This window comes from Physeter macrocephalus, chromosome 16, assembly GCF_002837175.3.
Source record: "Physeter macrocephalus isolate SW-GA chromosome 16, ASM283717v5, whole genome shotgun sequence".
Lineage (NCBI taxonomy): Eukaryota > Metazoa > Chordata > Mammalia > Artiodactyla > Physeteridae > Physeter > Physeter macrocephalus.
Window position 1 is genome coordinate 57,525,493 of NC_041229.1, and position 26,439 is coordinate 57,551,931.

The 26,439-nt window shown below is 47.8% G+C and overlaps 2 protein-coding genes and 2 non-coding genes across 6 annotated transcripts; 1 reads left to right on the top strand and 3 right to left on the bottom strand.

Annotated features, from left to right (window-relative positions):
- Positions 1-416: 416 nt before the first annotated feature.
- On the top strand, positions 417-12,996 carry KLHL35 (kelch like family member 35). Of its 3 annotated transcripts, XR_003676337.2 has the most exons (9): positions 417-716; positions 2,415-3,293; positions 4,370-4,554; positions 5,048-5,166; positions 5,807-5,995; positions 7,422-7,610; positions 8,537-8,721; positions 8,839-12,103; positions 12,136-12,995. XR_003676337.2 is itself a non-coding variant. In XM_024131763.3 (6 exons), exons 1-6 carry the CDS (start codon positions 2,260-2,262, stop codon positions 8,723-8,725), a joined length of 1,905 nt encoding a protein of 634 aa, XP_023987531.1. In that variant the 5' UTR covers positions 649-2,259; the 3' UTR covers positions 8,726-8,744. The 3 variants fall into 3 exon arrangements, 1 of the variants encoding a protein (XP_023987531.1); XR_003676336.2 differs by having other exon boundaries at positions 649-3,293; positions 12,136-12,996; XM_024131763.3 differs by lacking the exons at positions 8,839-12,103; positions 12,136-12,995 and having other exon boundaries at positions 649-3,293; positions 8,537-8,744.
- A 4,201-nt stretch (positions 12,997-17,197) lies between these two features.
- Positions 17,198-22,065, bottom strand: RPS3 (ribosomal protein S3). Its single transcript, XM_007101443.4, has 7 exons — positions 21,952-22,065; positions 20,626-20,756; positions 20,251-20,344; positions 19,702-19,796; positions 18,344-18,531; positions 17,730-17,926; positions 17,198-17,270 (listed from the first exon to the last, which is right to left on the bottom strand). Exons 1-6 carry the CDS (start codon positions 21,979-21,981, stop codon positions 17,733-17,735), a joined length of 732 nt encoding a protein of 243 aa, XP_007101505.1. The 5' UTR covers positions 21,982-22,065; the 3' UTR covers positions 17,198-17,270; positions 17,730-17,732.
- Positions 18,037-18,181, bottom strand: LOC112066998 (small nucleolar RNA SNORD15). Its single transcript, XR_002893016.1, has one exon. It is a non-coding gene; the product is annotated as a small nucleolar RNA SNORD15 (small nucleolar RNA).
- LOC112066999 (small nucleolar RNA SNORD15) lies at positions 20,913-21,060 on the bottom strand. Its single transcript, XR_002893017.1, has one exon. It is a non-coding gene; the product is annotated as a small nucleolar RNA SNORD15 (small nucleolar RNA).
- Positions 22,066-26,439: the final 4,374 nt, after the last annotated feature.

Here is a 26,439-nt window from a genome sequence, read left to right on the forward strand (position 1 = left end):
GCTGGGATAAGAGAAAACTAGATCAAGTCCTGCCTGGAAATCCCTACCTTTCATGTTCCAATGGGGTGTCCTTCGGCCCCCAGACTGGAAATCCCTAGGGTGGAAACTGGGTCTGATGTCCCAGTGTGTCCACAGTGCCCAGTGCAGTAGACAGCAGGAGAATGAATGAAAAAGTACTGGCGCACTTCCCAGGAGGGGACTCCCTCCCTCTCCCCTGGCAGCCCCTTGTGCCAGGACATCTCTGCAGAGAGAAGTCCCACCTGATGCTGATGAGACCTGCCCTCTTGGATCTCAGCTTAGAGTGGGCTGCCTTCTCAGCCAGTAGAAAATAGAATGAAGGCAGCATGCTCCCATGACCCCTATCAACTCCTTCCAGTGGTTCTGCGCTGCTCCTTGGGATACACCCCAACCTTGGCAAGTGTGGCTGAGCCGCTAGGCATGCAGTCTACAGCCAGGTGGGTTCAGGGCCCAGCCCCTCTACCTGGATAAAGTAGTTAACTTCCTGGGACCCTGCCCATCAGGAAGCTCATTTCCTTTGACGCTAAGACAGGGGATCCACCACACTGGATGGCCCAGGCATAAACAGTGAAAGCCAGACTGACTACTGGGCAAGATCTGACCTCCAGGGCAAAGCAGTCTCAGGGGAGGCAGAGCAACTGGATCAGGAGAATGGAGGGAGAAGCAAGGAGCAGAGAGCAGAGGTCTGCTCCCCTAGAGTAAGTTGCTACATAAAGGTGTGTGCTCCTTGTCCCTGGAAGTATGCAAGCAGAAGCTGTATGTTCATAATGGCCAGATCATAACCAATCCGTTACAGCCCTTCAGGCTATAGAATGCTTTCACAAACACCCCTCCTTTGATCCTCACAGCAACCTCTGAAGGGCAGGTTCCATCTATGTGATTGTTTCCTCATGACAAACTTGAAAAAGAAGAGGGGAAGGAGTCTAAAGAAACTCTTCAGGTTTGTGAGGATCAAATGAAATTATGTACATAAAAGCAACTAACACGTGTGGTGTGCTCCCTTCGTCTTACGTAAAAACATGTAAGGAAACATTTGTTTCATTTGTACTGTATACCTAGCACTTTTCATACATTCCATTTAACAGTGACCAAGTCACAACAACCATGTGAGAGAGGCATTATGACCGCATTTTAGATGAGGAACCTGAAGGGGAGTAACTTGAGCAGGTCACACAGCGAGTCAGGGGCAGAGGCAGGATTAGCACCCGGATCAGTCCTTAGAGCCAGCTCTTTCCACTCCCCCACAGGGCTTCCCTGAGAACAGAAAACTTACGGAAAAGGTCAACTTCCCTCTCAGCCTGGGCTCTAACCTCATGTCCTCTTTCCCTCTGGGCCTCTGCACAGGCTGTTCTCTCAGCTGGAGACTTCCTCCCTCCACTCCCTTCCCTTCACCTGGCTAATTCTACTTATCATTCTCCATCTCCACTCAGGGATGCCTTCCCTGACTCCCTTCCAACTGGGTTCAGTGCCCCTTCTGAGCTCTCCTAATGCTCTGTACTTCCCCATGGGACCCTGCCACACTGCGAGCTCCAGGAAGGCAGGGACTATGTCTTGTTCACTGACTGGCACAGAAAAGGCTCTCAATAAATACTAACTTAATGTATTCACTCGACCTTGAACAGGCACTAACTGAGCACCTACTATGGGCCAGATCCTGTACTCTTGGGGAGGGGCAGATATTAAATAGAATAATCAGGGTGTGGTCAATAGGGAGCACCTGCCGGAGATCCCAAGGAGAGTGGATGGGGTGAGGAGATCGGGGTAGAGTTATACCCCCGGCACATACTGGATCTCTGTGGGGTCGACTGAATTCCTTGACCAAAGGCTACAGCTCCTGTCAAAGGGCCCTCCTTATACAGATATTTTGTGCAGGTTCCAATAAACCTCCCAGCCCTCCGCCTTTAGACCTTGGGGAGGTAAAGTCTCCCTGCTGTTGGTAGCCATGTGGCTCTGCTCTATCCCTTGTGGGAGTCCCAAAACACTGTCTTTGCTTTTGTAAATCCTTCCTTTATTAGAATCTCCTTAAGTTACCCCATCTGAGAGGATGCCATCTGTCTCCTGCCAATACTGATAGGAAAAAGCTTAGCACGTTTGAAGAACAGAAAGGGCAGTATGGCTGACTGGGTAAGTGGAGGAGGAGGTGGTATAGTTAAGACAGGGTCTAGACCTTCAGATAGGCAGGGACTAGCTCATTTAGGCCATTAGGAATCTCGACGGGTGGATGGAAGGAAGAGTGGTTGCATGAATGAAAGCACACTAGTTAAGATAATGCGCGCCTGCCTGAGTAAACCAGTGAACCAACGGAAGGAATGGTGGGTGAGAGGCCTCCTGCCCTCTAACCGGGCCCCAGCCAGGTGGATTTGCCGACGACGCAGTCTGTGTTCTCTGCCCGGCAGGACGCTGGAGGGCCCGGTGCCAGAGGAGCCGGAGCTGGATTGGGGCTCCGAGGCACCGTGCGCGGGGTCCTGCCACGCACAGCGCATCCTGCAGACCCTGAATGCGTATCGGCGGAGCGGCACCCTCACCGACGTGGTGCTGCGTGCCGGTGGCCGCGACTTCCCATGCCACCGCGCCACGCTTAGCGCGGGCAGCACCTACTTCCGCAGCCTGTTCGCGGCTGGGCAGCCAGAGCGTGGCCTGGCCATGGTGCCCGTGGTACCCGAGGCACCGGGCCCGGCCGGGACAGCGGTGGCGACGGCGCTGGCCGTGGTGCTCGACTACCTGTACGGAGCGGGCGTGCGGCTGCGCGCGGAGGACGAGGCGGCTGCAGTACTGGCGCTGGCCGAGCGGCTGGGCGTGGCGGGCCTGCGCGAGGCCTGCGCGCGCTTCCTCGAGGGTCGCCTGCGCGCCGCTAACAGCCTGGCGCTGCGTCGCGTGGCCGCTGCCTTCTCCCTCGCCTCTCTGGCCGAGCGTTGCGGCCACGTGCTGCGCCAGGCCTTCGCCGAGGTGGCGCGCCACGCCGACTTCTTGGAGCTGACGCCCGACGAGGTGGCAGCGCTTCTGGCCGACCCAGCGCTGGGCGTGGCGCACGAGGAGGCCGTGTTCGAAGCGGCCATGCGCTGGGTGCGTCACGACCCGCCAGCCCGCCGCGGACAGCTGCGGCGTTTGCTGGAGCACGTGCGCCTGCCCTTGCTGGCGCCCTCCTATTTCCTGGAGAAGGTAGAGGCTGACGAGTTGTTGCAGGCCTGTGGCGAGTGCCGCCCGCTGCTGCTAGAGGCCCGTGCCTGCTTCATCCTGGGCCGCGAGACCGGCACACTGCGGGCCCGGCCGCGGAGGTACGCCCCGCCCCCTCCCTCCCAGCCGCCCCTTGCCTCCTGCCCTGTGTTATTTCCTACGTTATTCCCCTGTTCAACCGCTCGCTCAATCCTGCTGCATCATCCCTTAAAACTATCACTTGATCATGCCTCTTGAATGAGATTCATTCATACATACAACAGACATTTCATAGGGTTGGTGCTGGGTCCTTAAAGAGTTCACAGTCCAATGCGGGAAATGCAGGGATCTCACATCTCGTGCACACTCTGCCTCAGTGCGGACTCAGGAGTGATTTGGAAACACCCTTTACCCTCAGGGAGCACAGTCTAGTAAGGGGTATAAATAGGCAGGGCTTGGGGGAAAAAAAGAAAGAGGCTTATTCCCACCCCGGAACACCAGACCAGAAGACTTCGGGTGGAGTAGTCAAGATGGTCTGTTACCCGCACAGGAGTAAGGGACAGACTGTCTTAATCATCACTGTATCTCCAACAGTAAGCTCAGGGCCTGGTACAAGATGTTCAATATTTGTCAAAGGAATTAGGTAGGAATTCGCTAAAGGGTTTGGAAATTCTGGTGGGGCCAGAAGTCTGAGGGGTCAGTGGGAGGGGAGAATGCTTTGCTGAAAGGGTGTGTAGCCTGGTTCAGTGGATTTAGTGATTAGGGGATGAGTTTAGGAGACGGTTATAGGGGGAGGGACACAGCAAAATTAGTCCACGATGGAGGTCAGAAAAGGGTGAAGAGAATGAGTTAGTGGCACACCAACTTGGGCTTGAATTCCACCTGTCTCCTACAGCTACATGACTTTTTCAAGCCGAAGTCAGGATTAAACAAGGTGATTTTTCTAGGTAAGGGTAAGGACTCTGTAAAGATTCTTTGCCTGTAACTTAGAGGTCAGTAGAATGGGGTAAGGAGTAGTGCCTCTCTTCCCCTCAGTAGCCAGAGGGGAGGCTGAAAGTGGCAGAGTCCAGCATGCGGAGGGTGGGCAGCAGAAGCGCATGGAAGCGCAGCAGGACCATATAGTGCAGTCCACGAGCGGGTGAAAGAGGGCTGAGACACGTGTGTGGGTTAACCGGCATTGGGCTTGTCCCCACGCCAGATTCATGGACCTAGCTGAAGTGATCGTGGTCATCGGCGGTTGCGATCGCAAGGGGCTTCTGAAGCTGCCGTTCGCCGACGCCTACCATCCCGACAGCCGGCGCTGGACCCCACTGCCCAGCGTGCCCGGCTACGCGCGCTCAGAGTTCGCGACCTGCACTCTCCGCAATGACATCTACGTCTCTGGTGAGGGCGGCGCCATAGCCGGAGTCCCACAGGATTGGCTCATCATTTCCCGTGCACCGCCCTCTGTTCTTCCCTCCAACCAGGCTATAGAGACAGATCGGTCCTGATAACCTACAGGACCTGATAACCTACAACCTTACTGGCTGAGGTGGTACTGCAGAGCCAATCACTGGTGTGACTCCACCCTTGCAATGTTGACTTCAACTCAGATTAGTATTCATCACTTCTCTTTAACTAGCCTAGCATGTGCTGTGCATTATGCTAAGCAGCTTACATTAGTTATTTAATTCCCATTACAACCCAATTTTATAGGGAAATTAAGAATTTCCCGTTGTCTTGACAATGGCAAAGATCGGTTTGATACCAATGGACGGTGCCCTCCCTGAGATTCGAGCCCTAGAGACTCAGAGAATAAAACACAGTCCCTGCTCCCCTGGAGTGCCCTGGGGATAGCAAGAGGGCCTGGGAACAACAGCTGCTTCTCTCTCCCTAGGAGGCCACATCAACAGCCGTGATGTGTGGATGTTTAGCTCCCATCTGCACACCTGGATCAAGGTGGCCTCGCTGCACAAGGGCAGGTGGAGGCACAAGATGGCGGTCGTGCAGGGGCAGGTAGGGACACCCGGCAGCTGCTGCCTTGGGCTCAAGGTAGAGATCTATGGACTGACTGGGGGAAGGCCCTTTACAATCCGCTCTCTGTAAGAAGGGATCTGAGGCCCCCAAAAGAAAAAGGACTTGCTCAAAGTTGCATAATGATGCTAATGCTAATAATGATAATTACTGTAATAGTACAGCCTAGTAGTCAGGTGGTCAAGGGTGTGCGCCCTGGGGCCAAAGAGCCTCGGTTTGAATCTTGACTCTGCCACTTAAGACCAAAAAGAAAAAGGAAAAAAAAATCTGCCAATTATCTTTGCAAGCTACATCCCTAATTCAGAAATGCAAATAAAAGTGCTTCTTAGGATCACTTAAGTAAGGTGGTAAACCTTTAAGAAATTAGTAGGTATTTTTATTAAGCATCAACTTGGTCCCAGTTATTTTACAGATCTAATCTGTATTCAGCACCCATTCTACAAACCAGTATCATCCCGTTAGTACAGGAAAATCTGCTAAGGGAGGTTCAGTAATGGGGAGTCAGGACGCAGAGCCAGGAGCTGGGATGCACCCCTGGTGGGATAGTTTCTCCACACACAGCCAGAGGCTATGGGGCTGAGACGCAGACAGCCCTGACTCTTGGCGACCCCCTCATCCACAGCTGTTCGTGGTGGGCGGCTTTGACGGCCTGCGGCGCCTGTGCAGTGTGGAACGCTATGACCCCTTCTCCAACACGTGGGCTGCTGCGGCCCCGCTCCCAGAGGCAGTGAGCTCAGCTGCCGTGGCACCCTGCGCCGGCCGGCTCTACGTGATGGGGGGCGCCGGGCGGGACGGCGTCAGCATCAACAAGGTGCGCTGGGAGAGGGCGGTGGAGGCCTGCTGTGTGCCTGGCGCAGACCTGGGTCTTTCATGTCCTCGTCCAGGCACTGAGGAGTCATCCCCACGTTTCAGGCAAGGAAATGAATTCAGAGATGACCCAAAGGTCACACAGTAGGTCTGGACCCAAATGTTTGGGCTGGTGCCATATGGGTTTCATAGATTTTAAAAATTAAGTGAGGGCAAGGGTGGGACTAGTTAAAATGCTTTTCCTCCATTCCAAAATACAATACACTTGGGACTTCCCTAGCAGTCCAGTGGTTAAGACTCTGCACTTCCACTGCAGGGGGCATGGATTCGATCCCTGGTCGGGGAACTAAGATCCCACATGCCATGTGGTGTGGCCAAAAAAAAAAAAACAAAAAACAAAAAACACTCATTATTGAAAATTTAGAAAACAGAGAAATAGAAAAAAAAATCATCCATAATCTCACCACCTAAGGATAACTACTACCATTAATATTTGGTGCATTGCCTTCTAGGCTTCCTCTGAGTTGACTTTTGCTTTTGTTTTAGTAAAATTTTGTATTGTTTTTTCTTGTTCTAAGTATAAGCACTTTCTACATGCTTAGAAACTCTTCACAGCCATCATTTCAATGTCTGTGTAACAGTCAGTGGAGTGGATGAATCACAGTCTACCAAATTTTCTATTGTACATTTAGGCTTTCTGTGAATAAAAACTGATCTTCGTTGTGGCAGCTCCCTCCCCACCCTGATGGCCTCACACGCATGTGATCCTGAGATCTCTTTCCCAAACTAGGATCTCTCACCCTCCTTATTCCTGCTCCACTCCCAGCACACCTTCCTGGGCTGGCTGGGGGAATGCCCTTTAGCACCTTCTTGTGCAGCACTGACATGAATAGGCCATTCTGGGGGTTTCCAAGGAAACAACTGAGGAAATAGGGAGTAAAGTGAGCAGGCAACTACAGGTATGAACCCTCAGAAACTGTAGAAGGCGTCGTAAACACCTGTGGGCCTAGGAGGCCTGTGGACAGCTATAGAAATGGGGGCTGCGAGACAACCCAGCTGGAATCTGGTCATGACCTCAGCACACCAGGGAGGAAGAGGGTTGACAGTATATGCAGCCAGGAATGCATCTCCATGGGGGACCTGCTCTGAGAACCCTCTACAGCACTAATGCAGATGGTATCTCCACCTCCTGGGATACACACCTCTTCCCGGACCTTGAAAGATGAGGCGGCTTTTGACAACGGGAGTCCAGGGGGAGGAGCTGGAATGTGGAACCAGACTGAGCACACATGAGGGGAGACACGCATGCTCAGGCCTGGTGGACATAGGCATATGTGCTGAATGAGTCCCCCCGACCCAGAGAGATGGGAGGTGTGGGCAGCAGGGCAGTTGAGGGGCAAGGCTTCACCTCTGCCACTCCTTCCTCTCAGGTGCAGTGCTTTGATCCCAAGGAGGACCGGTGGAGCCTGCGGTCACCAGCGCCATTCTCGCAGCGGTGTCTCGAGGCTGTCTCCCTGGAGGACACCATCTATGTGGTTGGGGGCCTCATGAGCAAAATCTTCACCTACAAGCCTGGCATGGATGTCTGGGGGGAGGCAGCTGTCCTGCCCAGCCCTGTGGTAAGCGGAGGGTCCTGGGTATAGCCCTGGCACTGGTTCCATTTAGGAGAGTAAAAACCCACTTCTAAGGATCTGGTTCTCAGAGGTAGTGAGTCCTGTGTCTGACTCCATGCTAGGCAGTTTTACTAGGCGGTAGTTCTCTAGCTTTGTCCCACAGTGATAATCAGCCTTGGGCTTCAAAGATACAGAGACTGGCCTTAGAGAGGTTGAGGCTACCAGTAAAGCCATGTAAGGCAGAACCTGGAACCCAAGTCCCAAGTGCTATAGCTTTGGATGGGGGGCTTGGTCTTAATGACCCTGCAGTCTCTCCTGATCTGTAGGCCACCAGGTGGTAGCTTACTGTTGAAGGAGGGGGGAGAATAGAGAGGGGACTTGGTAAGTTTCCCTTGCCTCAGTGAGATCAGAGAAGGGTCTAGGCCCTGGATGCTCCACCCCTGCATTTCTTGCCTCCCTGCACTGTTCTGTTCCCTCTCCAAAGAGACTATATAGGGGTATGGATGGATTGGTGATCCCTGCCAGTTCTGACCTCGTGATTCTAAGAGCCTGAGATTTCTGGCTTCTCTGAGTCTGGTGGTAATTATTATTGGAGTGCTTACTATATTTCAGGCACTATGTAAAATGCTTTACATGCTTAATCTCATTAACTGTTAAGGGAAACTTATGAAGAAGGTACTATTATTCTTCTTACTTTGCAGATGAGGAAACTGAGGCCCAGAGAGGTGAAGTGACTTGTCTAAGGCCATTCATTTAGTAAGGGTCAAGCCAGAGCTTGAAGTCAGGTCCACCCAATTCTTACCTCTCTACCTTCCAGACTGCCTACTCATATTCTGTGGGTCAAGGTTTTGTTGTCTGGCCTGGCCAGCTAGGGACAGAGGGAGCTCCAGGCTGGACCCTATAGCTAACTGTCTTTCTGTCTGTCCACCCAGGAGAGCTGTGGCGTGACTGTGTGTGATGGGAAAGTCCACATCCTTGGCGGGCGGGATGATCATGGGGAAAGCACCGACAGGATCTTCACCTTTGACCCCAGCAGTGGGCAGGTGGAGGCCCAGCCATCCCTGCAGCGCTGCACCAGCTCCCATGGCTGCGTCACCATCATCCAGAGCCTGGGCAGGTGACTCAAACTTGAACCAGGAGGTGAGGAGGGGAGGGAGAACTCAGGTTCACCACTGCTCCCCTCATGGCACCTCGGTGTAAAGAGCCTCTTAGCTTACTGCCCCTTTTCTTGTAGAAATAAAACCTCCTTCAAAGGCGGGGTCTGTTCCAGCTCAAGCCTCCTTTGCCTGGAGAAGTAATGCCCAATATCTGCTCCCTGCTTTGACTCTTTACAAAGCACCTTCATATGTTACCTCATTTACCTTCATAATAGCAGCGTGGACGTTTTAAAAAATTATGAAATATTTCATGCATAAAAAGAAATATATTTTGTACAGTTTAATAATTACAATAAAATAAATATCTGTGTTCCCATGACCTAGCTTAAGAAATAGATCACTAGCTTAAGAAATGCCTTTGTAGGCCCCTCTATTTCCAAATCCATCCCTTCGCACATTCCTCCCAGGAATTGTCACTATTCTTAAATTTCAGATTATCGGCACTTAAAAAAAAAACTTTTAGTGAGCTTGTTACTAATATCTGTATTTTACAGAGAAGCAAATTATTTTAAAAGATAGGAGACTCACCCAAGGCCACATACTTAGTAAGAGGCAAAATCTATGACTCATAGATTCCATGAAGCTTTAGAATCTATGAGACACTTTTGGCCAGGATGGTTCTCCCTTTCTAAACCACCCTCTCCAATTCAAACACCTATAGCAATGATAGATAAAATTAAAAGCCAGACAACTGAGGCATAGGCTTATAAGTAAGCAAACACGTCTGAGGACCAGAAACAGAATTGTAAAACATAAGGCAGAAGCTCAAGCTTCTAAATTCAGATTCTGGGATAAAGGCTTTAAAACCAGGATGACAAACCAGGATCACTGCTAGAAGCCTGGGCCAAGGTGGGGATCCCCCGCTCATGAAAGAAGCTGAAACAAAACAGAACAGTTGTAGAACCCTGAGCAGCCTCGGGGGTCAAGACTCGCAGTAAACTGGAGGCTCAGAGTAATGGGCACCAGAGCCACAGGCCTCTAAGACACCAATGAGCCCAGCTCTGCACCTGGATGTGCGAGATCCCCAACATCAACATGGGGTACAAGCTCCTGATGCCATTATAAGTGCCTGGGTTGGTTTGGGGCTCAAGGGCAGCAACATAAAACTGCTGGGTCGGGAGGGGTGAACTCAGTAGAAATAGAAAGAGAGGGAACAAAGGACTGATGCCACAGATTCTGTGAATCAAGGCCCAGCAGTTCAGATTCTGTGCCTGTATTTCTGAGGCCCAGAGGAGCTAGCCAGGCTCCATCTGGGGCTCCCCTTATTTGCACTCAGATTGCCTTTTGAAGAGCTGTCATCTGCTCCTCCATCTCCTCCAGCACAGGGCCAGCCCTACGCCCCTAGCCATCTTCCAAAGCCCCAGGGCCCTGTCTGCAGGATCTCTCCAGCTGGGGCTGACCCATCACAGAGCAGCATAAAGGCCTGGGTCCCAGCTGAGCTCCTACCCTCCGATTATCCCAGATTAGGGAGCCTGTGACCATCTGGACACAGCTGATAATGGCAGAGGGGGAGGGGAGTGGGGTAGAGGCCCAGCCTCAGAGCCTTCCTGCTCCCACCCCATGCATAACACCCAGGACAAAGCAAAGGTGCTGTACTGCTTGCTTACCCAGGCGAAAGCCAGAGTGGAAAGGGTAGGGGCAAACCCAGGGCAAGCTCTCCCTGGAGACACGGGCATCTTACCCAGGCTCAGCACTTCTGTGTAGCCAGACAGATTGCCCAGTTTCCCCCATGATGGCCATTTGTGCCCCAGTGCTTGCTCATGCAAATGCCAATGCCCTTTCCTGCTCTGTCTGCCTGGGCAGACCTGACACACTCCACCCAAGAGCTGACCACTCCCTCCTTGCACCCCTTCCTTATCAGCCCTTCTTTCATCACCTGACATATGGCCAGGCCTTTGTGTGACATCTCAGGTCTCTCCTGACACACCCATAGGATGCCTCTTGAGGCAGGAAAGGTGTCACCTTCATCTCTGGGTCCTCCAGTGACTGGAACAAACCCTTCCACTGAATACCTTAAATCAAGGTTTTCTGGATTTCTATCTCATAATACCTGTGAGGTAGGTACTACCGCTCCCCTCCCCCACTCCCACCTCCGATTACAAATGAGTAAACAGACTCAAGAGTTGTGAAATGACCTGCTAACTAAGGTCACAGGGCTGGTGAGTGGTGGCAGAGCCAGGATTCCAACTCCGGTCCAGCTATCTCCAAAGTCTGCTTCCTCCATGCAGCCTCTGCTAATCTGAGAAAATGGTGTGGGGCACAGCAAAGCAGTTGTTTAGAAGTAGGAGATACATCATTTCCACGTGGGAAATTCCAGCCTGATAGGATACTGTCTCTGACCTTCTGGGCTTCCGACTTGATGAGAGACATGGTGCTGGTCCCTGGTGAGTGAGGCTCACAGGAACACAAGCAAAAAGTGACAGCCCCGTGTCCTAATTTCTAGGACTACTGGTTAGACCGAGACTATATATAGAGGATCCCCCTGGCTCCTAGTCCACTGCTCTCTGGCACCTCAGGCTGCCTGCTAAATGTGAACTGTTACCATTCAGTTCAAAGGGAAGCCAGACAAGTCCTTGATCCCTTAGCCACACATAGGTTTGCCTTCTTCTCCCCGGCTGAGAACAGAGACAACTCTTGGTATGCAATCAGAAAACGATGAACCCAAATTTAATTTTTAAGTTTCTTTTTTGAGTAGATCTGTTTGTAAAGATTGATATTTTATGACTGTAATTCTTTCTTAGTGGGCTTTCAAAGAACAAGGAGAACTTTACTTCTTACATAATAGAATAAAACTTTCTACTTTGTAATCACTATATGGACTTGTTGGATTCTTTTATAAATCTGAAACATATCTATGCTGTATACGCTACCCACCCATTAGTATAGGAAAAAACATAGTATATGTAGAGTTCCCTACTATCTGCGGTTTTAGGCATCCCCTGAGGTCTTGGAACGTATCCGCTGCAAATAAGGGGGGACTACTGTATTCAGTTAAGTTGTTCAAGAGGAAAGATTTCATCACACAATTCTTTGTGACAAAAACCTGGACTATCCCACTTTGCTCAAAGATAATGTGACAGTATGTATCTTTTATGATGCCTATGCCCCCAAATTTACTTGGTAGTTGTTACAGTTCAGAGACAAGCTGAAGGCAGTTGTACATAAAGATGAGTGGAGAGAAACAGATGCTGTAGAAATTTTAAAAATTCATTGGATTGGTCATTTGAATTGAGCTTTATAAATCTAAAAGTGAAAATGTTTTAAAATTATGAAACAAAGAAAATGGCTATCCTCTCTTCAACAAAATTATAAGCAACCAAAATTTTTTTGTTTTTTTTTAAGGTACGTGGGCCTCTCACTGCTTTTTTTTTAAGGTACGCGGGCCTCTCACTGCTGTGGCCTCTCCCGTTGCAGAGCACAGGCTCCGGACGCGCAGGCCCAGTGGCCATGGCTCACGGGCCCAGCCGCTCCGCGGCATGTGGGATCCTCCCGGACCGGGGCACGAACCCGCGTCCCCTGCATTGGCAGGTGGACTCTCAACCACTGCGCCACCAGGGAAGCCCCAAAATTTTTTAAGGCACTGCGTGTTGATAATCCAAGTGTAATACAAAACAAAATCAAAAAAGCCCCAGAAGCTAGAGCTTATTAGAGATGTATTTGAAATCTGGAATCAGCAGCTACAAGATGAATACCTTCACTTCATGGCAGTTGATAAACATTTCACTGCCTTCAAGTAACATTGATCATTTGGGGTATATATCCTTCTAGACAATGAAAATGTGAAGTTGTTTGCTGTTATAACTCATATATGTATATGTATGTATAGACATACATATATATATATATGACAGCTCTATTGAGATACAATTCACATACCATAAAATTCACCCATTTGAAGTTTACAATCCAATGTTTTTAGTATATTCAGTTATGCTGTTAATACTTGCTAAATTTTTAATATTTTTGGATACTTGTTAAAATTTATAATAAAATTGACTTTCACTATCCCTTTATTCTTACTTAAAGTGACTTAAAATATAAAAGGGGGATGTTTATGGGCCCAGGTGGTAAATAGTGATGGCTATTTTTTCTGGTATATTAAGGGTAAAATCAGTGAGTAAAAGATCCCATTTCCTCTGGTCCCCCTCCTGATGAGAAAGCAGCCCCCCTACAGTACCTATGCTCTCCCTTCCCCTCCCTCTGTAAAGCAAATACATTATTAAAGGTTATGGGAGCCCTACCCTCTCTCTAGGCAATTTTGGATTTTAACGGCTCCAGCTTCTCTGGTTCACCACACAAAGGACTGTCGGGTGCAAGCTCGTCATGGGGGCAGTCAATGGCTTGCCAGTGAGGGCAGGATGAACCCATCATAGCTGTCCTCACCAGAGGACAAAGGCCCAGCTGCACCTGGCCAGCTGAACTATTAGTGCAATACAGGACTGAGCAGCAGAGGTGTGGTTTCATTTGAATTTCAGAGCTCAGGTCTCCATCTTTTTTGTTGTTGTAGAAACAAGAGTTTGGGATCAGATAAGTTGTTGCCAATCTAGGATCTCATGTTACTTGTTCTCAAATGAGAAGTGGTAATCTCTCTGAGACAGTCTAAGTACAGTTGACCCTTGAACAATATGGGTTTGAGGGCTTCCCTGGTGGCACAGTGGTTGAGTCTGCCTGCCGATGCAGGGGAAGCGGGTTCATGCCCCGGTCCGGGAGGACCCCACATGCTGTGGAGCGGCTGGGCCCATGAGCCATGGCTGCTGGGCCTGCGCGTCCAGAGCCTGTGCTCCGCAATGGGAGAGGCCGCAGAGGTGAGGGGCCCGCGTACTGCAGAAAAAAAATAATAATAAAAATAAAATTAAAAATATGGGTTTGAACTATACCGGTCCACTTATATGCGGAATTTTTCTCAATAGCAAATACTATAGTACTATACTACCCGGGGTTAGTTGAATACACAGATGCTGAACAGCAGATATGGAGGAACCGCATATAGAGAGTTGACTGTTAAGTTAGGGTCTGCACCCGATGCCCCCATTGTTAAGGGTCAAACTGTATTTTCCAAAGCCTAAGATGTATTGCATGGGTTAATCAACACTGCTATAAAATCAAGTTAGTAATGGAATCTGCCCATAACAGGGATGTTGGGAAGATTAAATGAGACATCCACAGCAGGCTCAGGGCATATAACAATAATCTCCTCACCATGGTCATGCTGCTTAACAAGTTATAAATGTAGCTTTGATTAATAACAAATAGGGAAATGGCTTAATAGCCATTTCATAAAGTAATGTCAAGATCTCATGTCTCTTAGGGAGAAAATAGTAAGAAAAACTATCTTTTGAGACAGAAAATGTTGACTATCAACAATACCTAAATGTTTTCTTGGTCTGATGTTGACAGGCCTTACTGACATACAACAGCTTCATTTATACATAGCCACACTGGAGCTCAGAAACAATCACTAAATGAAACACGGCACAGAAAAAGGCCATGTAAAATGGGTCTAGTGATACCTGCCCAGCTATGCCTACTTCCCTGTAGAAGCAGAAAGCATGGCCCCTGTGGTCAGGGCCCTTACAGTTAGGATGGGGAGAATCCATTACCATGAAGTTAGCTATTAATGATTTCCAGAGGATAGATATGCTAAGTAGGTAGTAATAACAGCTAGCATTTACTGAGCACTTGCTGTGAGCCAGGCACTAAGAACATGCAGATGAACAGGCACAGGTATGTAACTGATGTGCCCATGCCTGTACTGCTGAAAGTTGTGGATTTAGTTTTGAATCCAGACAGACTGAACTGAAGGCCTGGGCTTGTAACTTGTCTCCAAATGATATAAATGACAAATAGTAGGGAAACATACTGATATTTAGATCTCCTTTAACTCCCGTAACAGCCCTGTGAGATAACTGAGGATCAGAAAAGTCCAAAGTCATCCTCTCAGTGAATCAGTGCTGTGCCAGCATTTAAACCCAGATCTCTGATTGCAAAGCCCAGTTTCTCCCCACAACCCCTTGAGTCTCCTTTGTAAAATGCTCTGCAAGAGAAAGGTATCGTCCACTCTCACTCTGCTGACACCCTCACAGCCTTTGCCTCATTTCCCCACTAGGAGTGGAGATGAGCTGACCTGGGGTGGGGAGATGGGAGGGTGTGCCAGCCCCAAGCCTACACTCTGCTGTGGGTTATAGCAGCCTTTTCAACAGTGGTTTGCAAAACCAGATTGTCTGGGGGTGGAACCCACTTCCCTAAAATTAACCATCATCTGGACCCCACCAGTTCCTGTGCCTTTCCTGGTTCTACAGTGCTGTCTGTTGGTCTCCAACCTTTGTTTGCCCTTTAGGCCTATTCCCACAATCTCCCATGCCAGCAGGTGTTCTTTCCTTGCCTGATGGGCAGGTGGTTCAATTAGCACCCAGCTTTTGTTTGAGGCCCCCATCACCAGCTGCCAGGAGTCCTAATGACCAGAACCTAATAACCCTTCAGAGCCTGACAATAACCTTTTGGTGAAGAGTCCATGGAAGGCTTCAGCACTTGCTTCCATGTTGCCAACAGCCATTATTCCCACCAGGCGGTCCCAAGGCCATTTCACAACATGGTCTTAGCTGACCAGCATCAACACCTTGCCTACTGAGGGGAGGGGCCACTGCATGAGTCTGGCCACAAGGTTAGACATCAGATGCACCTAGAAACCTGAACCTCAAAGGAAGTGAAGCAAAGAAAAGGACGGCTGAAAAAATCATTCACTGGGAATCTCGGGGTGGTAGTGATGACATCCTCTAAGGTAGTTTGCACTTCTTAATGAGCTGTGATTATGGAATGCTCATCTCAGCGCTACATTACATCTTACGTGATTTTCTTAAGTAAACACTTAATTTAACCCCTCCTCCACCTCTGAGTAATGGGTAGACAGAGGTGTTCACACTGATAATTCAAGCTGCATACCTGCACACTAATAATTTGCATACTTTTCTGCATATGTGTTATACTTCAATGAGTTTACTTCTCCCTCCCCAAGCTGCTACTTTGGTGCACCTTTCCTGTTACAGCACCACCTGGTGGGATGTTAACAGCACTACTGAATCACAGACTTGACCTCCAGTTTTAAGTTTGCAGAAAACTCACTAGGAAAATAAATTTAAAAGATCACCTGATCAAATATGCAAAGAACTGATTGGCAATGCCAGTACTAGACACTAAGATCCTAGATGACCAGGACTGTCTTAACCTGTTTCCAGCAACACTACTCCACAGGCTCAAATTAGTTGAAATGGTTTCACTACCAACAGTCTCCTCATAAATGAACTACATCATAAGCCCAGAAATAAATACAGGAATAAATCAGCTTAGCTCAGTTCACACACTAACATTTTTCAGTAACCACCTCTCTCAGCCCTCTCCATAAAACTTTCTTTCGCTTGAGAAAGGGCTCATTCCTGGAAATGTGCCACCCCAGGGTAAAGGGAAGCACAGGCTCTAGTTCCTAGCCACAAGATAAAACGTTTACATGAACCCACTCCCTGGAACACAGTAAACGGTCATTAACACATTAGCTATTTCAGTGGTTGGAGAATTGTAAAGTATTTCTACTACTAAGACATGGTCTCAACTCCATTAACACTGACAAAAACAATGAGATGTTACTCTCTAGACAGTAGAAACATCCAAGGCTCTGTTAAAAGGGGACACACACACAGATAATGTCAGCGTGCTCTCACATAATTCACTACCTCTAATTAATCTTGTAGGATTTTTATGCCAGCCTGTCCCTCACTAGTTTCACCTGAATAAATGAAAAGCACCCAATTTCTAATAAATACGTATCAGCAAACACTTTCAAAATATCACAGATAAAACTGTAGATAATTTAAATGTTCTTTATACTTTTCTAGAGTGTAATGGTTAAGAGAACAGGACATAGAAATGTGGATTCTAATCGCAGCTCTATAACACTTAGGCAAACTTACTTCTGAGCATCAGGCTCTTTCTTCATCAGCAGCGCAATCAAACTCCCTTTTAGAGATGTTGAGGATTAAATGAGAATGTATATACCTAGAAATGAGCACCACCTAGAGCACAGCATAACCCAAAATGTAATGGTCATATTTTCTGTGTGTAATAGAGAAAATGATCCTAAATACATCCTTCTAAACCTCTAACTCTGAACTCCAGGTTAAGCCAATCAAGGTGCTTTCCTGTTAACCATGAGCCATCACCGTCACCAGATTTACTCCCCCACAAGATATTTCCTCGGTTACTTCTGCCTGGGTCCTCCTGTTCTGGACCTCTCCTCACAAGTACAACTGAAACCAACAGGATTTTTAGGGAAAGCACACAAACACTGTGAACCAGACAGCCCTAAGAATATATCAAGCAATGCTCTCATGGAGTGACATGACCATCAGTCTGAATACTGGATGTAGAGTCTAGTCAGGCCACAGGTCTTTTAAAAAGATTTTATTAAAGGTCTTTATAGAGCAACATCCAGACTCCAGATCCAGCGGCCAAGGAGACCCTGAAACCAAATAAAACAAATAAAGTACAATAAGAACAGAAAATACACCTGAATATCGGGTTTGCATGAAAATTAATACACAATGTCTAGAAACAAACAACACAACAGGCGCTGAGCACAGGGGAGGCTTGTTGTCACTGTTTTAAGGGGGTTGCTTCAGAACAGCTAATTACTAGCAAGAGTGCCTTGAAAATTTTAAGTTAAGGGAGGATAATAAAGAAAAACTCATATTTAAAATAGTGGCAAACGTAGGAACGTCTTAAAGAGACCAAAGGCACACACTCCTCCCAATAGCATACCATGTTAAATGAGTCCCTGGCTTCAACCTGTGTTCTCTCATGTAAAGCAAGTGTAATCCAATTTTTATTCACTAGGTGCTCTCACAGCGTGGGACACAAGTGTTAACAAGGACAATGGAATAGGGTCCTATTCTGCCCCAAGAGGGCCTTACAGACATACCTATTATGCTGTGGGTACTGGCTGAGGCATGGCAGGCGGCTCTGGCTTCCCACCCTTCTGTTCGGAGATGGGAGTGGTGGGCAGTATTTCATCTTTGGGTTCCACAATGCTCACGTGATCAGGCAGGGGCTTCTTAGGGCCAATCTTACCAGTTGGGTCCCAAGGCAGCATGATCTTTACCTTGATGCCCAGCACACCTAGAAGATGCCATAGTTAAGACCGAGCTATGGTTCCATCGCCCCCCACTACACAACGGGATGGAGCAGAAGGAAAAAAGGAGGTTTCTCAAGCAGCCCTGGGTCTGGTCCCTTCTCAGACAAATGCCTCTAATCAATCAATGAAGAGGACACTTTTGCAAAAGGAACCCATGCACAGCACCACAGAACGTGGCACTGACAAGGACCAAGAGCAGGATGTGCCCTTTCTGACTCGTCATCGTGTCATCACTGAAGGGTACACCAGTGGCCAAGACAAGGGCAAACCAACTCTCTCCAACGAAGCTAAACAAAAAAATGCTCCACGACTCCCAAATTCCAGAAACACCGAGGTGTGTATATACAACCACGTCTACCCGTTTAAAAAGCCCCTTGCCCCAAGCACTCCTGGCTGCTCACCCTGTCTGAGCAACACGTGGCGCACGGCAGTATCAACATAGTAGTTAACAGGGTCCCCACTGTGGATCATCAGGCCATCCACAAACTTCATGGATTTAGCCCTCTGTCCTCGGAGTTTCCCCGACACCACGACCTCGCAGCCTTTGGCCCCACTCTCCATGATGAACCGCAGCACACCATAGCAGGCCCTTTGGGAGCGCAAGAGACAAATGGCCATTTGTGTTATCACCAGACAGGATTGCTCAACCCCACCCTGCTAAAGAAAAAACACTCATTAGCCTGCACTGACTACTTTCAATGTTCCTTTAACGGAGAATAAGTTTGACCAGAGACTGACCCAAGAGCTAGAAACTTTCTTCCACTCCCAACACACCTAATCTTAGGGAATTCCTTAGGGAAACACATGAAGTTCCTTCTAACCAAGTGCTTTCCAAACTTGGCTGCATACTAGGATCGCCTCAAGGTTAAAATAAACCACTCTTAAACTTTGGTGTGTGCAAAATTCACCAGGAGGGATTATGAAGACAGACTGCTGGGCTGCACCCCCCATTTCCCTATTCAGTGAGCCCGGGTTGGAGACTGAGAATTTTTATTTCTAACCAGTCCTCGGGTGATGGCAGTGATGCTGGCCCACGGACCAAACTTTTGAGAATCACTGTTCTAAGCGGAAGAGCTGGCATTCAAACCAGGTGGGCAGTCTTCTGCACATCCTTGCCTACAGCACTGCCACCATGTCAACCTGTCTACAGCACAGCTCTAGCGTCCCTCCTCCGCTGAAAAACCTCCCAGCGCTCTGCGTTAAGTATTAACGAATTCCAGACACCCAGGCAAGGCATTTCCATTTACTCCACCAAGAGTGGAACTACTCAAAGAACTGCCAGCTGCAATCTTACCAGTAGGCCCAGCGCTAGGGCCAATCTAACCACCTCAAGTCCTTCACTCCTCATGTTACTATCTACATACACAGAAATCTGACTAGATTTTGTCTCATCAGGGATGAGTCTTAGCTCTTTACAGTCGCCAGAGAATTAACAACACATAATGAATCTGAATGACTTCAAAAGGAACCCTAACCACTCCCCTGCACCACCCCGTTCTATTTTTGTTTTATTCCCAAAGCACACCCAGAATAGTTCTCCACCAGAGCACCCACCACTCTTTAAGAACTTGATTTTTTACAAGTCTTTCTTATTAGGCTGCCAGTTGAGTGACGACATGGATTAGCAATGTCTTATTGTTAAAACCCTCAGAGACTAGCCGAGCCTATCACATAAAAAGAGTTCATTTACTAGATGAAAAAAATGCTGATATTCTTACCCACAAAAGGACACAACCATTAAAAATCTCAGGACACTTACCTCCGCACAGCAAGGCCTCCTAGGAGTTTGTAACGCAGAGACTCTGCCTGGGCAATGGCACACAGACCTCTCGTGGCCACCTTTTCAGCATAAAGCTTTAAGAAGGAAACAAGGCACATCCTTAAACTTGTTACCTTTGCCACTGTTTTCAAATAAAAACCAGTACATCCATCATACAAGCATACGCCATTTTATGTATCATTGTATTACCCAAGTACTAAAGCACTTCTAATGCCCACACCTAACACACACTCAGTGACACAGGCTGAACTATTCCTCATTGCCCTCCCACCCCCAGCTCTTTCTACGGCCACACCAAGGAGACAGATGGGGCATCCAATCCTTCATATGTATCATTACTATACCCAAGGTGAATTTTTACCCTGCTAACTGCTTATTAGAAGAACTTCAACAAAATACCAACCCATTTGTATTACTCACTGATCACAAATAACTTTTCAGGGTGATAATATGGGTTTTCAGAAGTACCATCCTAAAGAGCCATTTCCAGGCCCACAGTAACCTCTGGCATAAACCAGGACCACTCACCTCTACACTGCCCTCAGGGAAGCCAAATCTCTTCTGAACCACAGCAGTCAATTCCCGGATCCGCCGGCCCTTCTCACCAAGAACATTCTGTGTCCTGGGGAAAATAAAGAATGACAATTCACAGCTCTCATAAAATTCCAGATGTGATTTTAAATCTTGGGCATGTATGGTAGTAAAATCTCATTCATCTGACACAAGCCAAGTAAGTATAAATTTTGGATGACAAGAACTAGAGTTAATTGTTTTTCTAAATGCAGCTTAAAAAAATTACATTCACTAAGAATAAATTCATTGGTTGTCCCCCTAAGTTTACAGAACAGACCACCTTAGTATAGACGACAATTATAGGTGATGGCCAGAAAAACGAATTTTTACCTGGTGGCCAAGATAATGATTTCTGTCCTGGTTGGTGTAACTCGGACCTCAACTCCAGAGTACCCATCTTCAGCCAGCTCCCGAGTGAGAAATTCATTCAGTTCAGCTTTGAATATGCCGTCAGCAACAAACTAACCAAAAAGTAAATTCAAAATTAGGATGTGGGCGCAGGCTCACTTTTTCTAGCCCAGCCTTTCAGCCAATGCAACCCTCATCAAAACTCAACACCTCCAACAAATGACGCATCATCGATTATTTTACCTTTGTTCCAGAGGAAACATGGCAACCCTTCTCAGACAAATGCCTCTAGGTCATCTTTTGGAAGTTACTTTGACCCAGGGCCCTTAAAACTGTGCCACAGAACGCAGCACAGTAAGGGCCACATGGACAAAGAGAACACCTCCAGTCAGACTCGTCATCGTCTCTTCACTGAAGGGTTTTAAAACTGTCATTTATATGTACTCATGCTAAACAAAAAACTGCTCTTAAATGGCACATTTAGAACTAATTCAGCACAGCAGGAACACTATGTTTGCAACCAGCAAAAAGAGCAAATAGTGACTTTAGTTAAGCAGTCTCACCTATAGACACAACTGGGCCCATGAGAATCCCAATCACCTTAATTATTACCAGGTGTTTCACAAAGTCGGCAAATCCTAACTCACAAAAGCGTGTGGATTTCACCTTAACATCGATGTTACATGTACACAAAATGGCAAACTGTCTAAAAGTAAACGCACTTTACACACTTCTCTCCCATGGAGAAGCAAAAAATTAAACTCAAGGAAGCGTTTTCCCCAGGTCCCCCCTCCATTTCCCCAGAACTTTTCCTTGGCCCCAGCTGGAACAAGAAATTGTCAGTAAGCTTCCCGACTGAGGTCTTTGGGGTCAGAAGGCCGCACGCCAACAGGACTAGTACGAAGACAAGAAGAATACACCGCTACCGCCCTTTCCCAAAGCCACAGTTAAGATGAGGGGAATGGCTCATGCCCTCAAAACACCACACGTTTACTAATTTTATTGATTGATCAAGAAATGCTCACAATCGCCTTCTCCGGGGCAGAAGGGGTCCCCGGTGCTCATCTCTGCTCTCCGCCCGGAACCGGCAGAAATCTCTCTCTCCCATCCCCACCATACTGCGCTCGCCCGGCTCGGGCCTGCGCTCAATCAACCGCCATCCGCGGCCTACGGGAATGCCACGCGGCCCAGCCACTGCCCGAGGCATGGCAGGGAGCCGCAGGGCTCGCGACGGCACCCAGATAAGCTCCTGACCCGCGCGACTCCGAAGTTCCCTGCAACCGGGCCCCTGCAACCGGCGTGTCTCACCTTCCTCTTCTTGGATATCTGCACAGCCATCTTGCCGCCACGCGCCGCTGAAAGGAAAAGAAGGGGCTACTGGGAGGAAGTGCGGATAAAGGGCGCTGTACGACGACAAAGAACTGCGCGACGCCGACGCCTGTAGGCGCTCATGGGAAATGTAGTTTTTACTTTAGGAAGGAGGTAAAAGGAAAGAAGAGTAATGGAGACACCTATAGGCAGAAACAGGATCAGATCAATCGGAACTTAAAAACTACAAGGGAGCTTAGAGTCCAATTCTCATCAGTTTAAAAACGAGCAACGTCCGGCGCAGAGATGGAAATTACAGGTATAAGCTCACACAACAAATGCATGGAACCCTGGTCCCTACACTTTACGCTGTAATGAAAATTGGCTGAAAGCCCTCAATGAAATTCATTGAGGCGCCTATCTCCTCCAATCTGTGTCCATTTCCTCTGTTCCAAATGATAATAATAGTAGTATCTAATATGTATTAAATATTCTAAGGACTGTTTTTTTCCCCCTAAGGACTGTTTAATGACCTTTATATTATTAACCCATTTACCTCTACCTCACTTTCATAAAGTCTGTTACAACTTGTAACAAGTCACAATAGTGGCTCACAATTCTTTTTCAATTAAAAAAATTTCCCCTCACATTTTATTACGAAAAATTTCAAGCGTACAGAACAGTTGGAAGGACTGTACAGTGCACACCCATATATTCATCACCTAGGTGCTGCAATTAACATTTTTGCTATATTTGCTTTATCACATATTTATCCATCCCTCTATCCACACAACGATGCATCTTTTGAAGCATTTCAAAGCTACTTTCAGACATCAGCACACTTCACTCCTTAACACTTCACCAACAGTTTTTTTTCCAGCTTTATTGAAAAATAATTGGCATACATCAATGTATAAGTTTAATGCATACAACATAATGGCTTGATTTACATACATCATGAAATGGCTTGTGGTAATCAAGAAATGATTACCACAAAAGGTTCAGCTAACATCCATCATCTCATACAGATACAAAAAAGAAGAAAGAAAAAATTTTTCCTTGTGATGAAGTTTTATTTTAAATCTGAATAGTTTGCCTCCATTTAAAGATCAGATTTCTCTGTAAAACTATTCTAGGTTTTCTTAAAAATATAGAAAAGTCTAGCAAAATACTGGGCCCACATTTCCTCATAGCATCACTCTCCTTCCCTGTTATACGGAAAAGGGTTTTTCAATGTGCCAAGGTCTCTGGCAGCTTCACTCACTTATTGTCTGGTCCTAGAAGCCATCTGAGCTTTTCCCCAGCACTGAAACAACTCTGATGCTGAGCTCTGTCCTATAATCATGGAATTAACAGAGTTCTGGGGGGAGCTGTACAGAGGGACCAGGGAAGATGAAAAGAATTGGATGAACCAAAAATACATTCTGTGGACCTGATGTACCTTGGTGATGGATTGAGATTGAGGTGGGAATTGAGAATGACACCAGGGGTGGATGCTTAGTGACAACACTCACTGAGGTAAGGAAATCAGGAACAGGATTTTTTCTCCATGTGTCATCTCTCTCTGTCACTTCCTCTAGGACTGGGCCTCTCCTAGTTGCTCCCATAACTATAACACTCATCTCACTGGGTTGGAATGGCCTGTCAATACATTTCTCCCACTAGACTGTAAGCTCCATAAGAGCTGAGACCAAGCCTGTTTTGTTCATTACATCCAGAGTCTAGAATATGGCCTGGCTCAGGCCCAGTGTCAATCAAAGTTTGATTATCAAGCAAATCAATGCAGGAATTCTAAATCAGTTTTTGGTTGTGTGGTTCATATGAATTTGCTTACAAGTGCCATATCTTACCTGGGTTGCCCACAAAACCAAGTTGCAGAGACTCAAAGCTAAGGATCAGACCATGGCAAGTTCTTTGAGGTAAACATCACCTCTGGAGTCTCCACAGTAGCTCATCTGCTGCCCTTCCCCAATGACACAAGAGAATGCCTGCCTGGGTATTTTTCTCTGGTCCCAGGAGAAAGCCCATGAAGGAAACCTTTACCTTTATCATAATGCCTTTTACTTTATCTAACTATTATTAAAAAGACTTTATATTACTCAAAATAACACTGTAAAAATAATAGTAGTCACAATACACTGAATTCTTTAATTTTTAATTTTTATTTTTTTTGGCTGCATTGGGTCTTCATTGCTGCGTGAGGGCTTTCTCTAGTTGCGGTGAGCGGGGGCTACTCTTCATTGTGGTGTGTGGGCTTCTCATTGCGGTGGCTTCTCTTATTGCGGAGCATGGGGTCTAGGCACGCAGGCTCAGTAGTTGTGGCGCACGGGCTTAGTTGCTCCGCGGCATGTGGGATCTTCCCAGACCAGGGCTTGAACCCGTGTCCCCTGCATTGGCAGGCCTAGGCACGCAGGCTCAGTAGTTGTGGCGCACGGGCTTAGTTGCTCCGCGGCATGTGGGATCTTCCCAGACCAGGGCTTGAACCCGTGTCCCCTGCATTGGCAGGCGGATTCTTAACCACTGTGCCACTAGGGAAGTCCTGAATTCTTTTTTTAAAAAGAACATTTATTTATTTATTTGGCTGCACTGGGTCTTCATTGCGGCACACCGGATCTTCGTTGCCATGTGCAGGATCTTTGTTGCAGCATGCAGGGTCTTTAGTTGCGGCATGCGAACTCTTAGTTGTGGCACGTGGGATCTAGTTCCCCGGCCAGGGATCGAACCCAGACCCCTTGCATTGGGAACTCAGAGTCTTAGCCACTGGACCACCAGGGAAGTCCCTACGCTGAATTCTAATTAAAAGTTGGGACCGTGAGGGAATTCCCTGGTGGTCCAGTGGTTAGGACTCTGTGCTTTCTGTCAAGGGCCCAGGGTTCAATCCCTGGTCAGCTGTTCGGCGTGGCAGGGGGAAAAAAAAAAGATATCTGACTTTGGGACTTCCCTGGCGGTCCACTGGTTAAGACTCCTCGCTTCCACTGCAGGGGGCGCAGGTTCGATCCCTGGTGGGGGAACTAAGATCCCGCAAGCTTCGCAGTGTGGCCAAAAAAAAGGTTGGGACTGCGAGAGTGACTTAATCTCTTCCTGGATATCCAAAATGTAAACAAGGTTTACTCAGTTTGGCCCTTCATGCCACAGGAGCGTACCTGGAACTATGAAGAGAGGGCGACATGTCTGTGAGTGCCACACAGGTCCTGTCCTGAAATTCCTAAAAATCAAAGGTGAGACTTGCCTGGTTGAATGAATATAGCCCACAGTTTTGGAGAACACTTTAGTCACTTGAAGACCAGCACAGTGGAATCTCATAGAAAGCATTTAACACATGCGGATCCAACTAGAGGAGCTTGGCAAAAAAAGAAGAGAGAATTTAAATAGAGTGAGTGAAGGGACTGCCCTTGTGGCACAGTGGTTAAGAATCCACCTGCCAATGCAGGGGACATAGGTTTGAGCCCTGGTCCGGGAGGATCCCACATGCCGCAGAGCGACTAAGCCCGTGGGCCACAACTACTGAGCCTGCACTCTAGAGCCCGCCAGCCACACCTACTGAGCCCGCCAGCCACAACTACTGAGCCCGCGTGCCACAACTACTGAAGCCCGCGTGCCTACAGCCTGTGCTCCGCAGCAATGAGAAGCCCGCGCACCACAATGAAGAGTAGCCCCCGCTCGCCGCAACTAGAGACAGCCCGCGCACGCAGTAATGAAGACCCAGTGCAGCCAAAAATAAATAAATAAATAAATTTTAAAATAAATAAATAAATAAATAGAGTGAGTGAAGGTGGGTGTGCCTGCCTCCCTGCTCAGTGAGGTGGGAGGACAGAGGAGCCCTTCTGCTTAACCAGGCTCTGTAGGTCTTGCTTCCCGAGGACCTCTCATGGGGTGAGCATCTAGCTGGGCTGAGTGTTCAACGATTTATGTTTTTTTCCTACAAGACCTCTGAATAAGCCAACAAGTTTTGCCAGTGTTCAACCGAAGAACCAGGGATCTGTGCCAGTCCTAGAGGGAAAACTGGATTGACAGAGAGAAGGTAGGTACATCAGTCTCCACTAGACGAAGTTGTCCCCAACATTTTTGGCACCAGGGACCAGTTTCACGGAAGGCAATTTTTCCATGGACAGGATGCGGGGGGGAGAGGTTCAGGCAGTAATGCAAGCGATAGGGAGCTGCAGATGAAGCTTTGCTCGTCCGCTGCCCAACTCCTGCTCTGCGGCCCGGTTCCTAACAGGCTGCACACTGATACCGGTCCAGGGGTTGGGGACCCCTGCACTAGAGCACCTCTTAAGAGATTATTGTTTTAGGATAATATCGACTACATTTGGTCATCACTTCCTTTAGATAATAACGCCTCCAAGCGAGATACAATGATGCCATCACATTCTCAATGATTTGATTAAAATTCATCAGTGACTCACTCTGGGCCTTGAATTGAGTCTCTGGATATCAAGAGAACAATACTATAGAATAAATTTTTAAAGAACTTTAATTAATTAATTT

Coding starts and splice junctions, on each gene's coding strand:
- RPS3 (XM_007101443.4), bottom strand. CDS start 21,981: ATGGCTGTGCAGATATCCAAGAAGAGGAAG. Junction 19,797..20,250: donor TCCCTGAGGGCAGTGTAGAG/GTGAGTGGTCCT, acceptor TCCTTCTTAAAG/CTTTATGCTGAAAAGGTGGC. Junction 17,927..18,343: donor CCACGTGTTGCTCAGACAGG/GTGAGCAGCCAG, acceptor GGCATCTTCTAG/GTGTGCTGGGCATCAAGGTA.
- KLHL35 (XM_024131763.3), top strand. CDS start 2,260: ATGAATGAAAGCACACTAGTTAAGATAATGCGCGCCTGCCTGAGTAAA. Junction 5,996..7,421: donor ACGGCGTCAGCATCAACAAG/GTGCGCTGGGAG, acceptor CCTTCCTCTCAG/GTGCAGTGCTTTGATCCCAA. Junction 7,611..8,536: donor CTGTCCTGCCCAGCCCTGTG/GTAAGCGGAGGG, acceptor CTGTCCACCCAG/GAGAGCTGTGGCGTGACTGT.